Here is a 26,048-nt window from a genome sequence, read left to right as displayed (position 1 = left end):
TGAAGTCTAACTTAGAACATGTTGTTCTGGTTTCACGAATTCACATTGAGTAAGATTCTGCTGGACCCACTGAGTTACACTCAACTCATTTCCACTCTTCTCAAACTGAAGTTATCTGGAATACACAACAAGGTGAGTGAGCGGGATTTGGCACAGAAACTGCATGGCCGAAATAATTTCAGTGTCCTTCTGAAAGGAGTTACCTATGCATGCAACTGTGTTACAGTGGAAGGAATATACAGAACGCTCTTTTCAAGGAAGCATAATTAATGTCAGCCTTCTGGGAAATGGAGAGCCAAGAAAGGCATTCACCAAGAGAAAGAGAGACATAAATTTAAGTATAAAAACTATTTTCACTGAAGTTTTCACTTTCAGTTTCAAAGCTCCAGAGCTATGCCCAGGACAGTATCAGCCTGACAGTCTTCCGCTGGAATCTGATGAAGCAAATAAGCAGAGTTGTATTATTTTAGTAGCAGCTATACTCACTTGCCACAAAATTAATCTATGGAAAAGCTGATTTAGTAGTTTTTCCATTTAAAAAGTCCATGCTGTTTAATAAAGACTATTTTGTAGGCACAAAATTAGGTAAATTTGTTAACCTGCAGTAAGGAGCAGAATCAAAACATATTAATGACATCACAAGCAAGTAAAATCCCTTAATTTATAGCTGATGATGTAAAGTTTTGGCTCTTCTTTTAGAAAATAACATCCTGTAAACATTTTCCCTGCCTTGTGAAAAGAATGAAAACCTTCACTAACAGAGAACAAAGACAAGACATTCCAAATTAACTCAAAATTAATCTTTTAATATTTTTAAATACTTAATTTTGATTTTTACCTTATATGATTGCACTTAGTTCTGGAACAAAAAGTCATATTGAGCCCCAAGTCAGAATGATCTGTTCAATGCAGTGAACTTCTGTTCCCAAGGCAATACCATCAAGAGCCTAAGAAATATTTTGAAGGAGGAATGAATAAAAAGACTATTGCATGTGAATGGTTTTATATGAAATGGCATTTTTTGATTTTTTTTTTTAAAACAAGTTTGCTGAAATATTTCCGAAGCAGATCTTCTTGGGCCTCTAATTCACTGGCACAGGCTCAGCATCAGTCACTTACAATACATGTTTCATCACGTACAAATTGCGACATTCTTTAAAAATACTTCATACAAAAAATTTTATTTCCTTTATACTACATATTTACAATTCTATTATCAAGGTACTGTGGAAAATGTAAACAAGTATACACAGGTAAATAATATGGTTTGAGAAAGGCTTTTTCTTTGATTAGCTGCTCTAATCACATAGCAGAATACAGAGATAAGAAAAACCAGTCCGTTTTATAAACTGCTGTCAAACAGCAAAACGTAAGCTCTGGGCTTTGAGGCATTAGCTGCTGAGTAACCGTACCAGTCACTGGGCATCCTTCCCATCACTGAAATGTCCAATGTACTGGAACGGGGCCAGGTAATCGGGGCTGATACAGTTGGGTCTGAGGGAGCAAGGTTTGCTCGGTCTTCAGGAGAGAAGACCAAGGGGAGGTATTACTGCTGTCTTCAACTACCCCATGGGGGCTGTAGGTGAGATGAAGTCAAATAATTCTCCGAGATGCACACTGAAAGGATGAGAAGCACCGGACAAGTTGAACTTAAGAAAATTCTGATTAGAAAATAGGGGAGAAAAAATAATAGTCTTGAGCATGAAATTTTCACTGGGACAGGGGCTCAAAGAGGTGGTGGGATCTCCATCCTTGGAGATATTCAGAACTCAGCCAGATGAATCTCTGAGCAACTCCCTTTACCTTTGAAGCTGATCAGGCTTTGAAGAGAAGCCTGGACATCCAGAGGTCTCTTACAACTTAACTTTATGATTCTAGGAAACGTCTCGAATATAATGTGACTCTTGCATTACTGTTGTAGTTTGGCTCTGTGGTAAATACATAGTTAAGTCCAAAATATGTTAATTGCTTAACCTGGATTGTCCCTCTCCAGCAGTTGCTAAGATTATGTTTAATTTTCTCACATGAGATTTACCTTATCAGTTCCAGTTCAGTGAAATTGCCCCAAATTCACATAATTGCAGGATCAGACCCAGGACATCTCATCTCCAAAAAAATGTTTAAAATGTCACAGCTGGCAGTAAAGCCCTGCTGAGAGCCACACACTTCTGACTAGTTTGGGAACAACAGTTTTGGCACATTTTCATTGAGTAAACTTTCCAGTGACATTCATGGGTCTCTACAGAAGAAATGACCAGGGATCACCATCAGCCCCTGTGATATTTTGGCTGAAAGCACAGTTGGTTAATGAATTCTGACACATTCACAAATAACTTTATGGCATTTAGGATGAATTTCTATACCTATGAGGTGATGAACAACAACAAGACTTCCATGAAGCTTGAAAAATACCTACAAAACCTATATTGCTTAGAATAGATCACAGTTTGCAAGCAGGTGAGCAAGTGTCACTTGCTTTGTACTGGACAGTTGCTGACTGCAGATGTGTTTAAGACCTGAGGTGAACCATGGGGTAAAACTGTGACTTCATCTACTCATTATCCAACTGCAACAACAAAAATAAGCTTTACAAATCACAAGTTACATCAATTATTGTCATTTTGTCTCTTCTAAGACAAAAATCTTCTCTTGCAGAGTTCCAGTCTGTTACGCTGTGTGAACGGTAGCGTGAACACAAGACCTGGCACTACCTGTATTACCATGTCTGATGAGCCTGTGGTCCTGATGCCCTTTAATAAGTGCACTTTTGATATCGTCAGACTCCAGAGGTTACTACGTAGATTTTGTAACTCCTAACCTAAAGAGAGGTATAAAGAGGCACTCTGAAATTATTTAGTCAGGTTAACTCAGAATATTAAAATAGAGAACATTATTTCTCTATAATTATATAGTTCTATACTAAAGAACAACCTGTCTAAAAAGACAAAATAGCACCAACATGTCTTTGTTCTATTCAGTGACCAACAGCAGCTGTTGAATGGTATCAGGACTTTTTAAAGCTGACAACCTATTGTGCAGTAAAAGCACATTATAATCCTTTATATAAAGAACACAAAGGTTATCTTCAAACATCTATCCTTGCTTACTATCTGCTTTCTCCACCCAAGACAAAACTCTTTTCTGCGTTAGACAGTACTGTTTGATGAGAACTGCTGCACAGTTTGACTTGACAAACCACTGAGAAAGTGAACTGACAAGACGGGAGGATGCAGAAAGCCAGAAGAGTCTGACAGGTGACACCATGCTCTTTGGAAGACAGATTCAGACAGAAGCAAGATATAGATGGAGACCTTCCAATCAGTCAATCCACACTAAAAATGCAGTACATATTCTCACTTATCAAGGACTGTGCTGGATTCTGCTTCAGTTGCAAGTTTAAAATTAGACTGAACGTTTTTCTAGAACACACAATGTTATTCAAAGCAGAATTGATTTGGTGAATCCCACTAGTTTCTGTGCAACGTGACTTTGCAGTGAATCAGTATTGGTTTCGTAATCTGTGAAACGCTCAGTAAACTCCATGCTGGTTGTCAAGCAGGTTTAGAAAGTCACTTATAAGTGGTGTGGCTCACTGCACGTTGATATGTTACATACTGCTTATCCTGATACTCTTTGGAGCCGGTCTTATTAAAAACATGTCCAAGCTTTCAAACAATGAATTATATTATATAGCAGAAAGAACGTCCAGAGCAGATTAATGGAGGGGTAAGAGGCTAGGAATAAATACATGAAACAGATTCAACTTTTTAAAAGGATCCAGCTACTAAATGGCCTCTGTAGTCTTCCATAAGAAGTGTGAATACTTCAGTACAATTCAAGCTGAATTGAATAGCTGTTTTCATATCCAAATTCAAATACCGTCTGTGCATATAAAACAGTTCATTTATTAGTCCAAATGTTACTGTTGTAGAGCTCTTGGAAAAATCTTCCCTCTTTCTTGAATTTGTTCTTCATGAAAAGGAAGCTTTGGAGGGCCACCTAGAGAATTCAGCAGAAACACAGTTTCAGGTCTATATAATGTAATACTGAAATATTACATAGATTATACAATTTACACTTAAATAATTCAATAAATATTACCCTTCAAAAAAAGGTGAGGACTGAGTTACACTGGCCTCCTCACAGCGGCAGAAAGCAGACAAAACAGTAAAACATGTCTCAAATGGCAAGTTCCCAAAGCGTTTTCTAAACTAAATGCAGAATTGTATGGTATCACCATCAAGCCAGTTGCAATTAGATTACAAGTGGGAGGAAATTTTCACTCTGTACTATATCTCAAGAAGAAAAATTATCAAAATACAAAAAGTCCCAGCCTCCTTGTGATAGTGCGATGAGTGCTTTAGCACACTCACAAATCAATCCACATCTATTTTCCAATGTTTTGTCTGCTTCTCTGGCTTATTGCACCTCACCACGATCCTCAAAACCCGAGACCTACAAAAAGTGAATGGGATGGCATGCACAGCAAGTAAACCTCCTCATTCTTCTTATAGAAGTTGTGGGTATCAACTGTTTCAGGGCAAGATTTGATACTGGCAGGCACAGAAGAGCGTACTGCTGTGCTGGACCAGGCAGCCTCAGGAATCCTTGATCTCCACAGCCTGCTCTGAGGGGAAACCACTGCACCGAGGCAGTTCAGCTTGGCCGAGACCTCAAAACCACCTGGAATGACTCCTGGCATTTGCAGTGTCTGCTGGCATTTGCACCATCAGGTGCTGGGACCCTTTGGAGTAGAGCACACACCAACACAACCCTTCCAAGCAAAGCTGCTGCTATCACAGGCTCTGTGTTCTTCACCAGAGATGGAAATGCAGAACAGCTTCTGCCTCGCACAGCCTAACACAGGAACTGTGGTGGCTGCTGCTGAGCACCATGTTTGGGTGGTGCATTGATACTCCTGTCCAAACGGTCCACCCACCCCCACCACGGTCAATGCATGACTTCTTCTACTAAGAAAGGCTGCGCATCTCCAGCTTGTGTTACCTTCTTTGCAGGTTGGCCCCATCCACGTGGCTGGGCACACGCAATTCCCGTTGTACGGATTGCACTGGGATTTGCTGGCACACTGGCATTGCAAGGAGCAGTCAGGGCCATACTGGTTTGACCTGCATTCTGGAAGGACAGAAGTGTTTGGAAGAAGGTAAATGCTCCCTAGTAGTCTCCTTGCTCTCCGGGATCAGGAAGCTACTTAGACACCTACATCTGTTAACATTAAAGCATGACATTTCAGAAAGCCTTACAGTCTTCAAGTTTTGTCTGCCACATGGTCTGCCCAAACTGTAGCCCAGCTGTCCTAAAGAAGTTCCCGGAATGGAAATCATTAATGGTATAAAAACAGGGGTTGACAGCCCAACAAAAAAGACCTTGGGATTTGCTCAGGAAAGTTACAGTCAGCATCCTGGATCCACACTATCTCCCGCACCTCTCTACCACACGGCTTGGCTGTCAGTGTGTGCCAGCAAAGAGCCTTCACTCAAAGAACGTGAAACTGAAAATTAATCCATTTTCTATATACTGTTATGTCTTACTCTGATTGCACAATTCTGCTGCCTCCTGGCAAATTAAACTCACAAAATGTCTCGCTTCCAAATGCAAATGTATTCCATACCTAGGCTGATAAATCCTCATTGCAGCTTTTTTTTTTTTTATGCAGAGTACAGACATGAAGGAGAAGTTAGCAGCAGGTCACAAGGCAGGGTGCTAAATACACTGTAAACAATAGCCCTCTCTCCCTCACCTTGCTAGAAAACACTGTAAATAATCAAGGCGCTTGCTTTCTCACACAAGCACCATTAGGTAAATAAAAGTGCTGCTGAGCCCTGCATCAGCTGCAGCCCCAACACGTGGAAGAACTCTCCCTGTGCGCTCAGAGCTTGGCCTTTTCAATTAGGAAATGTTATGAGAAAAGGTCTCCTCAAACACCTCTGGACCTGATTTTAATTTATGTAATACCACATTTTCATGTTAATAACAATGTGTATTTAAGACATCTGTTTGAAAGTCTGCAATGTTAATTTACTACAGAAAAAGAGCGCCCATAAAAGTCTGTTATATTCTCTCTCTTTTTTTTTTTTTAATTAACATTTTGCCCGTTTAATGGGTGCTTTACCAGAGTTCAAATTAAAATCAGGCCTTTTATCTTTATGGCTGCTGCACAGTCACAGCTGCTCACAGTTATATCACAGATGAACTGAGCCTAATTGAAAATAAAAATGCAAATAAAACCTACCCCATAACAGCTTTTCATGGATGGGGGCTACCCTAGCTGATTTAAGAAAAATAAAAATTACTCCTAGAGTTTGCAAGAAGCAAAACCTCGGTTAGCGTTTTTGGTGCTGAGCTTCCCCCTTGCGTTCCACTTCTGCTAGAACGGGGCTGGCCCCCGGCTGCCCAGCGCCGTGCTGCGGGGTGCCTGGTGGCCCCGTGGGACCCGCGCCCGCCGGCTGGCCGCCTTCGGCTTCTGACCACAGGGCAGCGCGGGGAGGGAAGCAAAGGCTCTTCCGTCTCAGTTTTGCAGGTTGCACTAGCACTTAAGCTCCCAGCAGTTACTGTGCGTTAAACACATGCTGTTTGAAGCTGTTTCCTGCCCTACCCTTGAAAAAAAGGAGAAATAATATTCCTCTGCTGTGATCTGGGGGCTCAGGAGGATTATGGTTCCTGGTGTGAACCCGCAATAGCAGCACCTGGATGTTCACTCCTCCTATCTTGTTTGCCACGGCATTAGGATCACAAATCTCTTCTTACACTTGTTTAAACCACTGCAATTCCTTTTACTTCAGTGGATTACCCTAAATTTACTCCATCATAACTGTGAGCAGAGTCACCTTGCCTGCCATTGCTGCCTCTCAGCCCTGCAACCACCTCATCAGGGCACAGAGGTGGGACTGGTTTTCCCTACAGGAGAATTTTCTTTCCTATTTTTATACCCTTGTTACAAAATAATTCCCTCTCTCACGGGCCAACCATTTCCCAAGCACACAGCCTGAGTGCCTGTGCTGCAAACGAGGGAATTTTATTCGGATTCAATATTCCTGGACTGCTGCTGAACCCCAGAGGCAGGCATAGCTGCTGCAGCTCTGCCACCCTCATCCGCAGGGATTCTACTCTGCTTCCCGGGGAAGCAAATCTGGAGCGGGAAATACTTTGGCACTGGTCTGAAAAGGGTCACAGATGTCCATGTGACAAAACACACTGCAATCGGATCCCTTTGTGCCCATTTGCAGCCTCTGGAGACTTCCCCGCTACATCTGCAAAACTGTGGGCTTGGTAGATCCTTCACAGCACGTGCTCTCCAAAACTCAAGGCAAATGACATTTTACAGCTGACCCGTGAACAGCTTTCCTATCAGTGTATCAATATAAACATTGATTAAATCCAGAGGCACAGCCTGTTGATAAAGCTGTTGATAACCCATAGGTGTAATTTGCTACAAAGTGTTCTCGAATACCAGCAAATGTACTTTCACAGTTAGGCTTAGACCAACAGGTCATATTGGTTTAACTACACATAGTCCAGCCTTTAGAAAATATTACCCTTACCAATGTCACATTTGTCTCCAGTCTTCCCAGGTGGGCAAAGGCACTTCCCAGTCTCTGGATCACAAGGACCATCCCCGCAGTCGCACTGGTGCTGGCACCTCTCTCCAAACCAGCCCCTGTCGCAGCCTGACAGCGAGAGTGCTTTTTTAGATGCACATTTGAATGGCAAGACGTACATTAAGCCAGATGAGTTTCTCCAGGATGTCCCAGAGGAAAGCTCATAAACTCTCCACTGAAGCCAGTGTAAATGCCAAGTTTAATCAAGAATCGAACATAGTGGAATAGGCATAATATTTATATGAGTTCTCCTTATGTCGGGTCCGACTAATCTAACCTATCAAAGGTATCTGTAAATCTGTCCCAGAAATGTAACTGGCACTTATTTTTGATTTTTAATTAGAACTCTCTAGAAGACCATTCCATAACTCTCAACAGGTCTGACATACACCTATTTAATAATCTTATTTGGAGTTTTAGAAGTAAATTTAGAATCGGTAAAAGGGAGTTATTTTTAATAAACAACATATGAAACTCATTGCTGCAAGACATCACGGAGACCAGGACTTTCACTGCATTAATCGGAAACAGATTAGTTAATTTATAAGGAAATGAGAACACCCAGATATGTAACAGGTAAACTATCCCAAGTTCAGTGTTTCAGGATATTCATAAAGCTCAAAATAAGGAAGCAGCAGCTCTCAACAAACAAACATTTGAGTAATCACATGGGGCTTTTTGAGTTTTACTTTGGTTTTGATTCTTTGGTTGTTTTTTTTTTTTTCTTTTTCTTTTTTTTTTTCTTGTCCGTCAGAGGGGTGCAAATACCTTTTTCACAGTGGGCACCTTGATAACCCAAAGGACAAATGCACTGTCCTGTCACTGCATCGCAGGTTGCTCCATTTTGACAGGCACATGTGTGAAGACAGCTTAGCCCATAAAATCCAAGGGGGCACTCTGAAAAACAAGAGTATTGAGAAATGTTTATGAAGTAAAAACATATACCCCTTTAAAAACCTGTGTATTTTCAGCCACGTTCCCTAGGAACTGACAAAAACTATATTTACCGTTAACAGTGCCGTGTGCTTTTTAAAACTTGTACCACCCCAGCATCAGAAATACGCAAGTTACTCAGATCTGGAAGCAATCAGGTCATTCGGGACACCCCCAAACTTTTAACTGAACTGGCAAGGTGTTTACATGACTACTCCAAAGCCCACATCCCATCACTGTTGGCAAACAGGGCACCTGGGCTGCCCCGGGTGCCGCCACTTACTGTGCTCACAGGAGTGGCCGTAGTAGCCCTCGGGGCATCGGCAGCAGCCCGTGAACCTGTCGCAGGTGCCGTTGTGCTGGCACGAGCAGTCCAAGCCACAGCCAGACCCATACTTCCCCGGGAGACATTCTGCTGGCAGGACATGGACAGAGTAACAGATGAACAAAACAAAAACATCACTGACCTCACCCAGAGAAGCTCTTATGTGATAGTTTGCATAGCTGATATGATGCCCATACAATAACTTGCAGACCTAAAGAGAACGTTTGTTGCGAAGACACAGCATTTCTCTACAACTGTGATGTATATATGTACGTTGATCAGAAGTCTTTTATGTTACGTAGGTGTTCAAACAGCCGTTTCCTTGTACTCTTTATAGCCTGCCTTTACTAATTTGATGCTTCATGCAGTGTTGAACCTGCACCAGGTGTTCTAAAGCCACATACTAAATAGCATAAATGGTATCTTCTATTTTTTCTTTATATCTACAGCGATATTTTCTTTTAGACACTCAGAAAGTGTGAAAGAAAACATGAAGCTTTTCCTCCTCTGTGTTATCATTGGAGTTCATGCTATTCCAATTCCAGATCAAGCCAGGAGGATCTCTTTTTCACACACAGCAACAGCCTTTCCCTGTATAATGAGATATCTGCTTATACAGAACTAAACACCTCTCAAATTACTGAAAGCCAAGTCATGCGAAAGTGACTGTGCCAATATAATTAACCTGGGCATCATTTCTGCATAAGTTAACTTCCCACTGCTGTGATAATTTGAATCTGGGCAGACCAACTTAAATAAGCATAGCCATCCAAATAATTAGATTCATAACTGCAAATGTCAGACAAGATCTTTCAAGAACACCACACCTAATCACTAGGAAAAGGATGCTTGATTAGCTGTCTTTGATTTCTAGTCAAAACACACTCAAACCCACACTGCTGTGGAAATCAAGACTCAATTTCCCAACAACCTGGCTATCTCTGTCAAAAGACCAACAGTGAAGCTCTTTCTAGCGATGTAACACACAGTCCCTTATATGATGTGTGCGTGTCTTTTCCCCGTGCCTGACTTCAGAGATGTTTCATCTAAGCATATCCATAAGATACCCCCATGACCTGCTGCTCCACGTGGTAGCACCTGCATGACTCTACCGAGGCTTTGCAACCCAAACGCAGCCTGTGGGTGGTTACAGAGATTCCAAGGAACAAAGAGAGACGAACGCAGGTGGCTACCAACCCAAAGTTAGCCAGTTAATGGTGAACTTCACTTCCTTAGTGCCTGTCCACAGTAGTATTCACATTGTGAGCGGCTCCATGTAGTTAGCATCTTTCTTTTTTCCTTCCGACTCCTCCTCTGCACACACACAGGCATGAAGTGGGTCTCTGAGTCTTCTCAGGTGCAAAGTGAAACAACTGCATGGAGGAAGGCTGCTAAAAAAGTGTCATTTCTATATGACACTTTTATATAGCAACACTCCCCTGTAACAACTAGTTCTTTGTAAATATACGCATGGATTTTGGGGTGGATACGCTACAGATGTCAGACAGAAAGCCTGTAAATGAGGGCCTGGGAGAACGCTGGGGAGATTGCACCACGGCAGTTACGATGTAATGAAGTTTGTCTTGAATGTGAACTCAGAACTACTCAGAACTAACTTTTTATATTTCATACCAGTAAACTCATGGTTTCTTGGGCATTTAAGTTGGTAACTATACAGATATCTCTTATCTAGAGAGAGAAATGGGAAGGTGGAAATTCAGTATGATTTTTGGGAGATGGACAGAAGGAAAGACATGGAAAGACTCAGGCTGGCAGGAGGGTTTCTGAGGTGAAAACTGAGCTTGTTCTGTTTAAGTATCCTTTGTCTTGTGTGAGGGAGAGCTGACATGGAGAAGTAAGGGTGAGATAGCAGGACAGTCGCAATAGCTTTGGACAGATGTCAGAACTGTATTAGCAGGGAAGTCAATACATGGAAGTTCAACTGCAGTCCAGTCTGAGGGAAGAGAATAACAAGAGAGGACGTAACAAGAGAGGAGGGAGATGCAGGCTTCTGCTGACCTCGGAGAAGCACGTGAACGAAGATAAAAACAGCATTACCATGAACAAAAGAACACAAAAGTTCATGAAGGAAGATACAAAACAAGGTTCCCATGAACAAAAGAACAGCAGAATTGGACAGGACAAGAAAAGAGCCTGTGCAAAGGAATTCGAGAGTTACAGAGCAAGGCTCATGAGGAAACTGTTTCTGAAAAAAGACCTAAAGCTCTGTCTAGGGGCAGTTCTGCATGAAAGATGCTACAGAGACAAATGCAGCTGGGACGGAGTCTACTTAAGTAAAACCTGTCCCCTTTTGTGGGTCTGCAGACACTGCAAACCCCTGCTTGAATGTACACATCCACTATCATCAAAGCAAAAATTCACCTTTCTCACACGATCTTCCTGTCCAGCCGAGCCCGCAAGTGCAGTTGCCATCCACGTGGTCACAGATACCACCGTTCTGACAGGTACATGTCAGGTGGCAGTTGGGGCCATACTGTCCCTGGGGACACACTAACAGAAAATTAACAAAGTTTGAAAAAATAAATAAATTAGCATCCCCAAAAAGGATGAAGGTGACAGGGAATAAACAGAAACACATGCTCCCCACAGTATCCCAAGTGCCTGGTGTCTCCTGAGGGCTGTGGGACACTCTACTCCACGATTATTAGCAGTTTCACCCAAACGTTCTCGGTCTCACCATATCTCCTCACTTGGCTTGACTCCACATTTGCTCCTCTTGCTCTCCTGCCTTTGTCCCCTCTTAATTCATCCTCTTCAGCAAATCCTCTCCCTTCACTTTTATAGCTCAAGCAATTTGCTTCCAAATTTAGTCCCATCCATCCACAGCTCCCTCACACTGCTCGTGTTGTGTGCTACCAACCACCTTTTTCCCCATCTTTATGTTCTGTTTGGATTGAAGCCTCTGAAAGGAGTCACTGCAGCTCGGTGGAGAAACCAGTGCAATGGCAGTGAGTGTGGTGGAGCAAAGTGGTGAGACATGGGCAGGAAACGGGGGCAGGATAAAGGCAGGGTGAGGGAGCGGGGACAGACAGGGGCCGAGTACTGCAGACTGCAACGTTATCAAGCAAAGGCATTGGGAAGCACAGTTCTAACAATGTATGGCGCTGAGTTTTGTTTGCTGGTTGTTTTGAGTATGTCACCGACTGACGAGGTGACCCTGGGTCCCGCTTTGTTACCTTGCTGACAGCTGGGTCCCATTTGGCCAGGAGGACAGGTGCACTTGCCAGTCCGTGGGTCACACTGACCTTTACCACATGCACAGAACAGGGCGCAGTCCTTCCCGTGTCGGTTCTCAGGGCAAGCTGAAGGGAACACGGCCTTTTGTTAAATACGCCGGGTAGCCAGCGCCAGCTTTCATCCTTAACACTGGCAGGATCTTACAGGTAGAGCTGGCTTCATTTTTATTCCAGCTAATGTGCTTCAAAGGAACAACTATGAACCAAAAATCCATCCAAAGACATGACTGCTTCATCCTCTGAAACCTCACTAGAGGTTATAAATCTAACCCATGGTTTCACCTAGAACATTTAGCAGGTTTCCTGCCAAAAAGATGAGTGCCCAGCTGCTCATCCTTGCAGCTAAAGACATCTTTCCTTCCTTAATATTGATGGTGTCCTATGCTGAAGAGCAAAGCTAGAGGCTACCAAACATCAAAACATTGCTCTCCCTTGAATAAGCTGAACAGACCTTCACAGAGATCATAGCTTTGGAAAAAGCACAGAAATTCAGCCACACAATTTAGCTCTAAAATACAGAAGTAAGAGTAGGGTTGCCATGGAGTCTTTACCAGTTTTGCCATGACAAAACTTGATCTTTTTCCCATTTATTGAAACTAACGGCACCATAGTGTGAAGCAAAATACTGAGACAATTTCTCAACCTAGAAATTTTGGACAGGAAGAAGGAACTTGAGCAATTCATGCTGAGCTGGCTCTAGAAATAAGCTTGGGCAAGCAGGTTGTAATCCTGGGATGAGTGTCCTTGCTTCTACGCACGCAGAAGAGAGGGAAAATATTTTGCAAGAGATTTTTTACAAAGCTGGAATCCTGATTTACAATTCAAGGAGGAGGTAGCTGGGGTCTGTCTGTTTTTCTACTGACAAGCTCTTATGCAGATTATTCCTCTGCTGTTTTTTGAAAGCAGCAGAACATGAGTGTTGGCTTACTTTTACTACAGTCGGCTCCAATGAAACCAGGCGCGCAGTCACACGTTCCCGACGCAGGGTCGCAGTGGGCTCCGTTCATGCATTTACAGGGGTTTTGGCAGTTCGAACCGTAAGTACCTTTTGGGCACCCTGTATCAAAAGAGCAAAATAGCAATTAGGCAATGTTGTTACTGGGCTTCTTGCATTTAATGTCATAAGCACTTTGTTGCTTTCAACCCAAATGAGGTTTTCATTTTCTAACTATTCACTTCTGGAGGGCCAGGAGGAGGCACTGACCAGCAGATGGGTGCCCCGGGCAATGCACTCCGTGGGGCAGCAAGGCAGCGCTGCCTCGCGGTGTCAGACCCCTGGGGAGCTGCACCAACCGCTGCCACCAAGCCTGGTCCGACAGCTCCTGGCTCTGCCTGCTCCTCCCATTCCTCATAGGTGACAGTAACAAGAAAAGCAAGCCCAGTTCTTCAGAGGTTTTCCTCTTTCTGTTCCAAATCAACCTGTGCCCCCTTTCCCTCCCATGGCAGAGGTGGGGAGAGTTGGGGCCCCGGTCCCTCTTCCTTTGGGCAGCAACAGCCTGGTTTGCCTGAGATGGTGAGAAGCCGTATCTGCGCCTTTCAGCAGACCAGTTATGGAGCAGGTCTTGTCTTCTAAAAATGTTTAAGTTGGAGAAAATTTGTTTCCTCTATAATCTACTCCTTCCCTCCAAACTGGAGCTGCCATTGCTCTGGCACGTCTAGTGGGCTGTGGATGGAAGACTATGAAAACCTGCACATGACAATAAGAGGGAATTTCAGAAGACACCTTCTCAGAAGGTAGATACAGGAGAAAGATGGTTTAAATGCAAAGCCAGAAAATTCTTTGAGGAAAAACCCAAAACATCTCTATTTTGTAATAACCAGAAGAAACATTAGACCTGGATGGATTGCTGGGCCAGTGTTACGTAGCAACCAGCTGTCCATGAAGAGGTTTTCCAGGTGGTCACGGGTATTTTTAGACAGCTAACACTGAAGGAGCGCTGAATACAACATCAGGAAGACACGAATGCATCTGCCACGCTTGGCTCACGTCTTCAAGATACTCTTTAGGGTGACAGAGGCTGCAAATGAGGAAAATAGCTGGGCAGAGCTGCTACACACGTGCCTCTGTCTGCCAGGGCTGCCTTCAGCACGGTACCACCAGATTCTGGAGATGCAGGTTATTCTCTTAATTTTCCAGTGTACTGGAAAAGGGAGAAGCTGCTGCTTTTAGAGCAACATGACCATCATTGAACAGTTACACCAGTGTTACTACCTCTACATGTCACTTCTTTGCTCCTTCCTTCCCTCTCTTCCCTGGTAAAAGGAAGCCTATGGCTACTTTGGAAATCTGGTTGAATATAATATTTGTACATGTCTCCAAGCAACAGATCTCTCACAATCTGTGCATAAATAAATTTATGTATTTTCTCTCTTTCCTGAAGGCATGCAGGCATGGGCTGAGTGGCTGGAGAAATCTCTAGATTTTTGAACTATTCAATAGAGAGGGAGAGCTTATGGTGAAGCTTTAAAGGGATACCTTTTAAAATAAAACTGAAAATTGGATTCTGCTCAAATCAGGATAGCAGATCATCAGGACTAAACAGATACACACTTTTATTACATGCAGATACTCTCCCCAGCCCTTCTCAACCATGGCTTCTTCTCAATGAATACTTCGTCATCAGTGCTTCCATCTGTCAGCACAGAAAATCTGTTTCATGTGCAAACCCTGGCATCACAGAGTAACATCTCTGCAACCCTGCAACATCTATTTCATTTTGACCAAGATGTGAAGTTAAAGATACACCCAGATTCAATTATTTAATTGGACTCTTAAGTTAATTTCTCTTCCTCCTCTTTTTCCCTTTGGTCATCATTTGGCTTTTCTCTTTTATTTTAGTTCTGTTCCCCACACTCCCAAACACGTTGCTTCTCCCTGGCAAAGCTTTCAGAGTTCGTTCCTCAGCTCAAGACTGGCAAGAACTGCTCCATTACTGAAAGGGATGCAGTAATTCCTTCCTTCCCAATTTATTTACCCTTGCAGGATTTTATTTATTTCGATCCAATCGGAAGCAGCACAAGCAGGGCAAAACCATCAGCTGCGACGCTCATGTGATTATTAACAAGGCCATCTCATCTGTTACTACTTTGCAGCAGAACTTCTATGCAGACAGCTAGGGCATTTACACAGTGTCCTGCCCTTTCAGTAGGCTCTGCCTGTATAAAGAGGGTTAGCCTCTAACCACCAGTTATCTCATAAAGACATTTTCTAATTTAACAGTTTCCTGTGCATCTGACATGTTTTTCTGAGAACAGCAGGAGCAGCAGCCAGATTTCTAACTTATTTCCTAATTTTTTCCTTCTGGTTTGAGTGGGTTTGCCATGACCAAGAGCTCCTAAATTTTTTCATACCAACTGGTCTTTTCTTACCTACATCATTAATTGCATTTCCAAAAAAATAACTTCTGAAGCATCCTGTTACCCACACCTTGAAGGTGAAGCTGGTGAAGTCTTTCTGGCTCAGGGTTCACCCAGCCCAGTAAATGTCACAGAGAGATAAAAAAACACATGGGTTTTTTTATCCATTACAACACCACTTACTGCTTTTTATTCATAACTTCACTCAAGTAGATCTGCCCGTCCACCGAGTTATGGACAATTGATGGGAACCTTATTGCTAGTTTGTCTGCTTCCTCTGGATCCTGCCAAGAGACTGTTTCAGCTCTTCACTCCAAAATTTGAGAACATGAAAGCCTCGTTGCTCTTGGCTCCTGGAAATTTGACTTCCCAGCCAACTACACCTTTTATAGATACTTTCGTGAACCTTTTTTCACAGTACTATAAATATAGCAACAGTTGCCAGAAACCATTTCCAGCAGCATCCAACCACATGTTGACTGGACTGAAGCCCATTTCACGTCTTTGGGAGCGGCTCCCTATGCTGTTTTTAATATTATATTGAAAGCTTCTTCATGCTGGAGCAGCCCCAGTTCTCCCTGTAGTGAGGATGGTGGGAACATGGAGTATTCCCACCAGTCACGCTAGCTATCCTTGGTTATCAGACAGTCACTGCAGAATCGGGTCCACAATCTTTCACTCCGTTGACCTAAACCTAAAAATAACTCACACTTCAGCTGTTTTCCTTCCATTTTTGTGTCTGTCTATGCAATGGTCAGAGTGGCATAAGGGAGAAGAGCTAAAAAAACCCCAAGACAAGACAAATTTTCTCTCTCTGTGAACCTCCCACATTCCATTATGTCTCTAGTAAATGTTTAACAAAACTGTATCAATCAAATGGGAATTTGCTGTGCAAGATACTGTGTATTTTTGGAATCTAAGAGAACACCATGCCATGAAGGCTCACGTCTCATACGCTATAGGTTTAATCCTAGCTACACAGAAGACCATGGCAAAATCCCCTCTGAATACAATGAAACACAGATTTCATTTTTGTAAGTAATTTCTTTTACATCGGAACTTCAGTGTAATTATTAATGCTTTAAATGTTTAAATTCTGAAATAAAAACTTAAGGATCTAAGCAAGCTTGAGGACATTAACTATAATCTATAGAAATTTAGTAGTACATGCACAGGTAATGACTGCTGAAAGATTGCTACATAAAAGTAATAGGCTAACCATGATTAAGTCTTTTAAAATGATACTGTTAAATAGTTGATCTCCACTACTGCTGTACTATAATATTTATTATAATCTAATGTATAATGGATCCAGATGGCTTTAACCTAGATGTTGAAGGCTGGATTTCAATCTCACGTACAGCGAGAACTGATGTACAAAGGACGATAGAATCAATCCTTAAATTTACATTTGTATTTTAAAGAATAACTTGTGATGACATGACAGTAATACAAATGCCAATCTCTAAAATGAGGCTCTTTCCTATTTCTACCCTAGGAACAAAGCACAGGTTTAACCCTTACTAGAGCTCCATATATTGCAGCTGGCCTTTATGTCGAAATTGTCACCCCAAAAAGCAAGTGAACCAAAGAGAGCGCCGCGCTGGATTCCTACGAAAGGAAAATCAGTGTTCACCAAAGAGAACAAGACTAGGCTTGAAAGATTACAGCTTTTTTTTTTTTTAAAAAAAAAAACAACAAAAACCAAACCCACAACTAAAACCCGAGACCATTACAAGCCATGGAGTAAAAACAAAATTAAAGTTGTAAATAAAAAGGTAATTGACTGTCTCCTTTATTGGATATGTCGGTATATGTTTCTTATCAATTGCCACATTCCACCAGAAACCAACTTTACAGATGTCCTAAAAAACCAGCCTAAGGCATGTGGATCTGGGAATATTTTTTATGATGGAGTGCTTGGCCAATTGGCATTTTGTCCTCCACACTAGTCACCATTTTTCAATCTAGAGTAACAATTTGTTTAATTTGATTGTTCCTCAGAAGGTCCTACAACTCAAGTGACTTTATGAATCCCTTAGATTTACTGCCAATTGCAGCTTGTTGTTTTGCAATAACCATTTGTCCTCACTTGAGCACACAGAGATTTTGGGAAGTGTTTTGGCCTAGGTATTGGGAAATGAAAGAGCTGCAGGTGTAGCTGCAGAGGAGAGGTGTAAATGCAGAGGATGATAGTGATATCCTTCAGCATGGCATGAAATTGAAAATAATTTAGCTAGTAAATGAGTCTTTCTTTTTTTTTTAACAGGTGTTTTGATTATTGTAAATTAACACAACCTACGCTTTCTTTCTCTCAGTCAGCGCTGAAGATACTGGCACAGATGAACTCCAAGTGCCAGCACATGCTGCTGTGTAACTCAGTCCTGGGCATCCCACAAAGATACTCACGGAGGTGGCAGCGGGCCCCGAAGTACCCCGGGCGGCACGCACAGTCTCCGGTCACCGGGTGACATTCCTCATTCTCAGCAGAGCACTGACATACTCGGTTACAGTTCTTACCATACGTGCCCGGTGGACAAGCTTGGGGAAGAGGAAATGTAAACCAATAAATTAAATTTGTCTTGGTAAATATAACACTCAAACAAAGAGCGAGCTCAAATTTATTAAATAAAATCCCTGCCTACAGAACGACGCTCTCCTCCGGGACTTTGGATTTATTACATTTACTTGGGGGTTACTTCACTGCTTGATTTTGTTTCGTTCAGTCAATTTGTGCCCAACTGTCAAGAGCCAGATACAATTTTCTTGTCACTAGAAAAAATCATAGGGAAATGTCAGGTAAAATTGACTAAAATAACAGTGTAATTCACAAGGGACCAGACATTGGATAAAGACATTCTACCTTTTGCGGGGAGTTTAAACTTGCAAAGCTGCTGTAGCCCCAGCATCTTCACGGGTTTCATTTTGCCTGTTGACAGCCACATTGCCTACAGGTTTTGGACTTCCCACGTCTAATTCTTACATCTCACTTCCCTTAAGTTGCCCTGGTTGTGGGTCAGGATTTAGAGTCCTTTAGTGGAGGATATGGGACACCAATGTCAATTCTTTTAATTCTTTTTTTTTTTTTTTTTTGGTTTTTTTTTTCTTTTTGCTTGAGCGCTGCTCAGGCGAAGCATTGTAAGGAAGAACAAAGTCAAAATTATGCAGCTGTGGCTGCGGTCACAGAACAAACCTGCTTTCAAAGACAGCTCCAGACAGCCAAACTCAACACTGACGAAAAACCAGATAATGACATTTCCACGAGCTCCGACAGCAGGAATAGATGGTCTCTCACGGGGACAAGGCCAGCAGAAAGCAGAGCTGCTGCCTTACCCACGGCACAGCAATGGCCACGGGCAGGAGCCGGGCTCTGCTGGCACCTCCTCAGTCAGTTTTGATCCAGTTTAGCCCCAGCTGCTCCCTGCCAGCCTGGGAGCTGCAAACAGAGAGAGGGCAAATGCCGCCAGCCGAGACTGTGCAAGGCACGGAGGTCAGAGCCAGCCAAACCACTTAGGCGAGTGACAAGCAGCCCTGGTCCATCTCCACTGCTGCGAGATTGCTGCCTCCTCCCTCTTCAGGCATTATATCATCAAGTTTTTCTTTAAGAAATTAATTTCTTGATTTACAAGGGAAGTATTTGCATTCTTATAACAAACTTACTTTTCTCACAGCCGTAGCCGGTGAATCCTGGAGGACAGCCACAGGCGCCCGTCAGGGAATGGCAGGGGGCACCCACGGGACACCGGCATCGCTGGGCACAGCCCACGCCGTAGCGGCCGGGCAAGCAAGCTGCAACGATGCAAACCATCCTTGTTAGGGTACAAGGCAGGGGCCAGGCACGATGCTGCAAAGCTACCCCCCATCCCCGCGAGCTGTCCCCAGCTCTAGATCTGGGAGGAATGTACGCACCGACATTGACCTCCCGTCGTAATGCCCAGCAGACACTCACGTTTGTCACAGTGCCTCCCTCGCCATCCCTTTTCACAGTGACACACTCCAGTTTGGTGGTGGCAGGACAAGGCGTGTACGCAGTCACAGTGCTCCTCGCACTGCTTGCCAAACAGTCCCAGGGGGCAGACTGCGAGGAGAAGCAGAGAGAGCAACAGTTCCTCCCGCTGCCCGGAGAGCATCCGTCGCTGGCAAACGAGCCAATATTGCTGTTCGTGCACATGGCGATGTATACTTAGAAGACTGAACGCCCAGAAAATATCTTTGAAATAATATATTAAAAATACTAAAAGCATTTAGTGTTGGCTATTAATGACTCCACACATGAATGTTTGCAATGACTTAGTCATAGTCTAGAGTACAAATCCAGGTGATGCCTACAGAGATGGTGATGCCACTCACTTTTACATACACAATCACACACAGACAAAGTGACAGAAGTTTGAACAGAGAAAATACGTTGTGTCCATGTACTGTTTCCGACCTCACAGGTCTCGGCAAAGCGATCAAAGAGGAAGCAAGGCCTGAAGAAAAGGAAGGTGGGCACTGCAAAGACTTTACAGCTCACACTGGTGGCTGAGGCTTTGTGAATCCTCAGCACCTCAGGAGACATCAGAAAATTTCTTGCAAATGGCTTGCAAAAATCACAGCACCTCAGTGGCCAAACTGAAAGCACATTTCAAGTCAGCTGATACCTACTGCTTACAAGATTTCTATTTCAGGGATTTACATGGCTCTAAACATGCCAGACAGCTATGTCAAACCTGGGCAATTTGGACCACATGCCAGATCGATACAAGCTGAACCATTACAGCTCAGTTTGCTGAGCACCTCTCAATGACCCTCAGAGGTGCAGCAGCATATGGCTGATCTGGCAAACTCTTCCTACAACTCGCTCCTTTTTATATGTTCTTGCTTGTACCCGTGAGGTAGAGTAATAACCTTCATTTTCTTCGCAGGCAGAGAACAAAAGTAGGAGGAAATAAAATGATTTGGACAAGGGCATGTATTTGTGGTTGGGCAGAGACCTGCCTGCAGGGCTCCTGAGACACATGGTGAGCACTGACACCGGCATTATTTCTTTTTGGCCTACGGAATACTGGAAAAGTAAGATACAAAATGGAAATGGACTTCACTTGTGGACTTGTGGAGGGAAATGGCTGATTGCAGAAAAGGATGTTAAAAAAAAGCATCTGCAGAAGGAACTTCCCTTACCAGCATCACAGTCGTCCCCAGTCCAGCCAGCGTGGCAGATGCATTTCCCCGAGCGCTGGTCACAAACACCATGGTGGCAGCTGCAGTTCTGCTGACAGCCCTCTCCGTACCTCCCATCCCCACACTCTGAAATGAGATGGGGGAGACTGATGGGGGGGGGGGGGGGGGCGGAGAGGAGCAGGCTGGAGGGGCTCCCAGAAGAACACACTGAGGACTCTGAAATATGGTGAGCCACCTAAGCTGGTCCTAAAAACTGCAGTGAGGGAGATTTTTAAGCCTCCCTTGACAAAATTCTCTAGAAACACATTATTTTCCTCTTGGAGAATTTCTTTTATTGGTTTTTTTCTCATCAAATGGAGTTTATTACACATCTTCCTTGTTCCCAAGGGACAGAGAATAGCTTATTCCTCTTCTCCGTGCAGCCAGTTTCTAGCACTATGGTATGTCTGCGTGCCCACACCGTATCTCCCCTCAGCTTTAGTCTCTGGCCAAATAATCTGAATTTTTTCAGCCTCTCCACACCTGGTGCTCTCCAGCCCTCTTGCCCCTCCTCTCTTTCTTTTTCTGGACTGTCTCAAACCACACCTCAACAGTACTGGATTTCCTTGCAAAGTGACTGAAATGAGGTGCTAGAGGAGGGGAGGATGTGATGATACTCACCCAACTCACACGCTATCCCAGTCCAACCCTGGGGACAGAGGCACTCGCCCGTCACACGGTCACACTTTGCTTGGCCATGGCAGACACAGCGCTGTAGGCAGTTTGCACCATACCATCCAGGAGGACAGGCTGTGGAGAGGAGGTAGGACAAAAGCCCTCCGTTAAGAAGTGCAGGAGAAGGAGGCAGGTTAAACACAACCTCTCCCAGCTTATACCCCTTCTTGCCCTGGTGATCATGGAGATACGGCGGGAGGTACAGAAGAGTACAAATGGGCCACGACTGATGGAATTACACAGACCAGTGTAAAACTGGTCTGGGAACAAAACAGGTGATGAAGGTGATGAATTTGCTATGACCCACCAAACAACCTTGAGATTTGCTGTTTGCACCTACAAAACCCACAGAACCATAGAATCATTTAGGTTGGAAAGGACCTTGGAGATCATCAAGTCCAACCGCTAACCCAGCACTGCCGAGCCCACCACTAAGCCATGTCCCTAAGCACCGCATCTACGTGTTTTTTTTAAACTCCTCCAGGGATGGTGATTGCACCACCTCCCTGGGCAGCCTGTGCCAATGCTTGGCCACCCTTTCCATGAAGAAATTTTCCCTAATACCCAACGTAAACCTCCCCTGGTGCAGCTTGAGGCTCTTTCCTCTTGCTCTGTTGCTAGTTACCTGAGAGAAGAGACTGACCCCCACCTTGTTACAACCTCCTTCCAGGCAGCTGTAGAGAGCAGTAAGATCCCCCCTGAGCCCCTTTTCTCCAGGCTGAGCCCCCCCAGCTCCCACCCACCAGACTGGTGCCCCAGCCCCTTCCCCAGCTCTGTTGCCCCTATCCAGACGTGCCCCAGCACCGCAGCATCCCTCTTGTAGCGAGGGGCCCAAAACATCTCTTTGTGCTGAGAAAGCTGGTGAGACTCAAGGAGCTACTGAATTGCCTGGTTTTAGGTTTTCTTTGTACAGTCCTCTTAAAATCACAATTCCTTTTCTAAGTGATCCTGCTACCCACAGCTGGCTGACGACATCTCACAGTTGACCTAATTTTAATTAAGCAAGTTTATTAATTCCCATCACAATCAGTTCCTATGGATAGAACCTAATTTTTTTTGACACAAAAAATACCTCCATCATGTGCTAGAGTGGTACCTTTGTAAGATGTTAACATCTTACATAACAGTAAAAAGTTCTCACTCTGCAAAAGCAGTCACCAGAGGATGGCTCACCCAGCCTTGTACACTTGGTCTACACCTCCTTACTTCCAAAGAGAAAAGAAATCCCCCAGCATATCATTAAATAGAAAGGGAATGTTTGACAATGTCTTCATATTTGAGAACGGCTTAATTTTTGCTTTAGTTTTGTATCTGAGGTCTTCACGGAAACCAGAAAATTTTAGGTTGTGTCACACATGGAATCAAGAAAAATTTGGTGCTTTCCCAATATTTTATTCCTTCATGGAAAGGGCTCTTCCTGTTAGCTTTTAAAGGAGGACCCACTTAAATGACATATTCCTCTACCCTGCCAGCTTCCACCCCCTCTCCCCAGCCATCCTCTTGGTTCGCTGAAGAGCAGCTGCTGCTTGCGTGGAGGTGCTGACTCCAAAGCCCAGCTCAATCAGGAGCACCTGCAGCAGCATCCCCAACTCTGTGGCACTGTTTATGGTGTCACGTACCTCATGGCAGAGGCACAGAAAAGGGAGCCTTCTGCAACGGGGATGGACAGACTTTTTCTGGAGGCTTGGGTGCAGGGGGTTAGGATGTGTGACATAAGTCTTAGCGCAGCCTTTCTTTGCCAGCCTCTTTTTTTAAGGCTACTTGGAGTTGGGCTTGTGCTTGAGTCAAACGTATCAGCCCAATTGCCAAGGCTGGAAGTCCCAAGGCCTTTCACATGTTCTGGATTTAGCCTATGTCTGTCTGGGACAGCATACGGTAATGACGAGGATCAGTTGGGCACAGGATGGTAGAGCAGGCCATAGAAAAGAAACAGTTTTATTTCAGTGTCATAACTGGGGATTTTGTGGACCTTTTCTCTCTTAATCAGCCTTCAAAATCAGCTCTCTTTCAGTTTATGACTCTGTTTCAACCCTCCCTGCCCCATGCACACTGAGCTCCTACAACATAGTGTCACAGATTTACGTAATGGACTGATTCACATCACTGTGCGGATACAAAACCAGTGACAACACAGGGCAATGAGCTGATAATTACAATATCAATGAATCCCCCTGAGCAGAAATTTTCTTTTCCCCTTGGATTTCCAACTTTACCCTCTTGGCAGGTGGCTCCTTTCCACCCTGGGCTACAAAGGCACGTCCCGGTGATGTGATGACAGAGCGCTCCGTTGTGACAGTGACAAGCGTGGCTGCAGCCTGGCCCGTAGCTGTCCCCCTGGCAGGCTGCAACGAGAGAAGTCCAAAAAACCCATCAGGAAGCATCAAAGGTGGCATCGGACACAGCAAACCTGAGCCACAACCCAGCACGAAGGAAATTAGTTTGGAAGTGGCTTCACGCTTTTCCACATCATAAGGGTGCCTAAGTCTGTATATTAACCACGCCTGACACTAAATAACGTGGCTTAAAAATATGTATCATAGCACATTCTGAAGAGGTTTTTATCGAAGGGCAGGATCGCTCGGGTGATGGATCAGCTGTCATCCCCTGCCCTGCGGAAAGTCTTTGTGCTAAACTAATGGTCCAGCAGAACCGCCAGCTTGACAGCCTGGGTATTTATTTGCATCCTGGTAAGAGAACTGACAACTTCATTGTTTTCAGTGTTCATTTTTCACAGCTGGATGCCTTCGCTCACCCAGAGTCTCATTCTTTGGTCAGAGAGGGGTGATATTTTCAATGCATTCAGTTAAGCAGCTGGCTCCCAGGTGAAAACTTAACGCAGCCATCTCGCAAACGTACACTTGCTGCAGCTCCATTTTCAGTGCAGCTGCCTATGAAAAATGGTAGTGATAAAACTCCTGTAAGTCTCCATTGCACTGGAGATTTGGATAGCTTTAACGGCTGGAAAACACACAGTACTGCTGCCCTGTTTTCTTCAGATATCACCCAAAAAATACAAAATGAGTTGAAGAAGTTGGATAGCCTCCTTGCACAGTTTTTGTGCCTGCCTTGCAGAGGCTCTCCTTCACTTGTATGAAGCTGTCAGAGCCTCTCATCCCTGCAGCGCTGCTGGCAAGCATCGGAGAGGCAAAAAAAGCCCTGATCCATGATCCAGAAGAATGTCACATTCAGCAAGTTCAGGACATCTTCCAGGATCAGACACAAACATTGATTTTTCACCAAAACCTCTATGCCTTTGAGGGTGTCAGTGTGCAGAACAAGGTGCAGCGCAGTGGGAGGAAATGTCCCTGGGGACCAAAAGGAGGCATGAAACCACCTTGACCTCAGGGGTGAACTTGGTTGACAGCATCTGACCCATTCTCAGCCCTTTTCTTCCCAGCTGAGGACTTCCAGCTTCCCAAGGCAGTTCTCACAGACACCATTTCTCTCAGGACTGCTTTTCAACAGTGCTCATTTTTGTCATCGCTTGGACCCCATCCACACTGAAACCACAAGAAAGTGCAGGAGCTCAGTCCCATCACAGTTAAAGTTTGTTCTGCAAATGAGGCTTGGTTGCCAAGTTAAAAGTTCAGCCCATCCTACAGAGCTCTGGCTCAGTTTTGGGAGCAGAACTAAATATTTCCACAATACAGAACAGAACTGTATCGTAACCAAGCCAAAGGAAAAAGCAGCTCATAACCAGGTCCCCTGACTTGTTCCTAGTGGTTCGTGTGAGGTTCTTGGCGTGTGCGTGCAAAGCTCTTGTTATGCTTACCGAGAAGACAAAAGACTTTTCCAGTGAAAATTCTGGTAATAAAGCAGAAATTCCTGGAGAAGAAATTTTTATTCTACTGGGTGGATACAAACATTTTTAGCCTCTTGGTAGGGCAGTCCTGATTATCAAAGCACTTTCCTGAAGATTAAGATAACAAGCGATGTATTAAAGCTATTTTAGGAAGTTCCACAACTGAATGTACAAATATCCCCGGGCCTTTTCTCCTTTCTTCATGACAAGTGCAAAGGGAAGAAGCAATAGAAAGGTTTAAATTATTAGACTTCCTGCTTCAAAATTTTCCTCTCAGTGCCTTTCCTCTGTAAGAGGAGGATTTCTTTGTTCGCAGTCTTTAAAATCCTTTTTTGCATGCAGAGTAAGGAACACATGAAACTGGAGGTTTTCTTCCAGACTGGAAGTCAACAGCCATCAAAAGCATCAGGGAGCACAGGGAAATGATGGACGCTAACACTCTATAGGGTGTCCAGAAGCTTTGATTTCATGCAGCTCCTGTGGATTATTTCCCCCAAAATTGAACTTTGGCTTTAAAAGAACAGGATATTTGCAAAATCAAGTGCTTACACCCCGTGAAATGTCAGACCCCTGGTTACCAGCACCCTGAGTGGAGACTCTGACAGACCCGATCTTTCTGTGCTCGTTTATTTTGCAGACCAGCGTGGTCTCTTTCTTACCACAAGGAACTACTTCTGCGAAGACCCTGCTGAGCCCCAACAGCTCCAAAAAGAGGCAGTTTTAGTACTAATACAATCAGTTTGGTGGCGGGTTTTTTTGGCAGGCTTTTTTGGCAGGCTGGAGTGGCGTTTGGTTGGATTTGGCTCTTTTTTTTGTTTTTTTGTTGTTTTTTTGGATTTTTTTTGAGATAGCAAAATTTGGGCAACTTTGATGGTTGTAGG

At 43.9% G+C, this 26,048-nt stretch overlaps 1 protein-coding gene across 1 annotated transcript in view; it reads right to left on the bottom strand.

Moving 5' to 3' along the window:
- Nucleotides 1-1,005: 1,005 nt before the first annotated feature.
- The window catches only part of LOC130158416 (multiple epidermal growth factor-like domains protein 6), a 200,947-nt gene continuing 175,904 nt past the window's right edge, over nucleotides 1,006-26,048 (bottom strand). Inside the window, exons 24-37 of the mRNA XM_056359147.1 lie at nucleotides 23,579-23,707; nucleotides 21,312-21,440; nucleotides 20,652-20,777; nucleotides 19,438-19,566; nucleotides 19,149-19,277; nucleotides 17,898-18,029; nucleotides 13,060-13,188; nucleotides 12,072-12,197; nucleotides 11,257-11,385; nucleotides 8,833-8,961; nucleotides 8,385-8,513; nucleotides 7,560-7,685; nucleotides 5,005-5,133; nucleotides 1,006-3,999 (exon numbers count right to left, since the gene is read on the bottom strand). Of these exons, the coding sequence (XP_056215122.1) occupies nucleotides 3,920-3,999; nucleotides 5,005-5,133; nucleotides 7,560-7,685; nucleotides 8,385-8,513; nucleotides 8,833-8,961; nucleotides 11,257-11,385; nucleotides 12,072-12,197; nucleotides 13,060-13,188; nucleotides 17,898-18,029; nucleotides 19,149-19,277; nucleotides 19,438-19,566; nucleotides 20,652-20,777; nucleotides 21,312-21,440; nucleotides 23,579-23,707 (1,751 nt within the window). The 3' untranslated portion in view covers nucleotides 1,006-3,919. The remainder of the gene's footprint in view (nucleotides 4,000-5,004; nucleotides 5,134-7,559; nucleotides 7,686-8,384; nucleotides 8,514-8,832; nucleotides 8,962-11,256; nucleotides 11,386-12,071; nucleotides 12,198-13,059; nucleotides 13,189-17,897; nucleotides 18,030-19,148; nucleotides 19,278-19,437; nucleotides 19,567-20,651; nucleotides 20,778-21,311; nucleotides 21,441-23,578; nucleotides 23,708-26,048) is intronic.

This window comes from Falco biarmicus, chromosome 13, assembly GCF_023638135.1.
Source record: "Falco biarmicus isolate bFalBia1 chromosome 13, bFalBia1.pri, whole genome shotgun sequence".
In the NCBI taxonomy this organism is placed as follows: Eukaryota; Metazoa; Chordata; class Aves; order Falconiformes; family Falconidae; genus Falco; species Falco biarmicus.
Note: the sequence above shows the minus strand (reverse complement) of the source record. Positions and strands in the feature narration are given on the sequence as shown.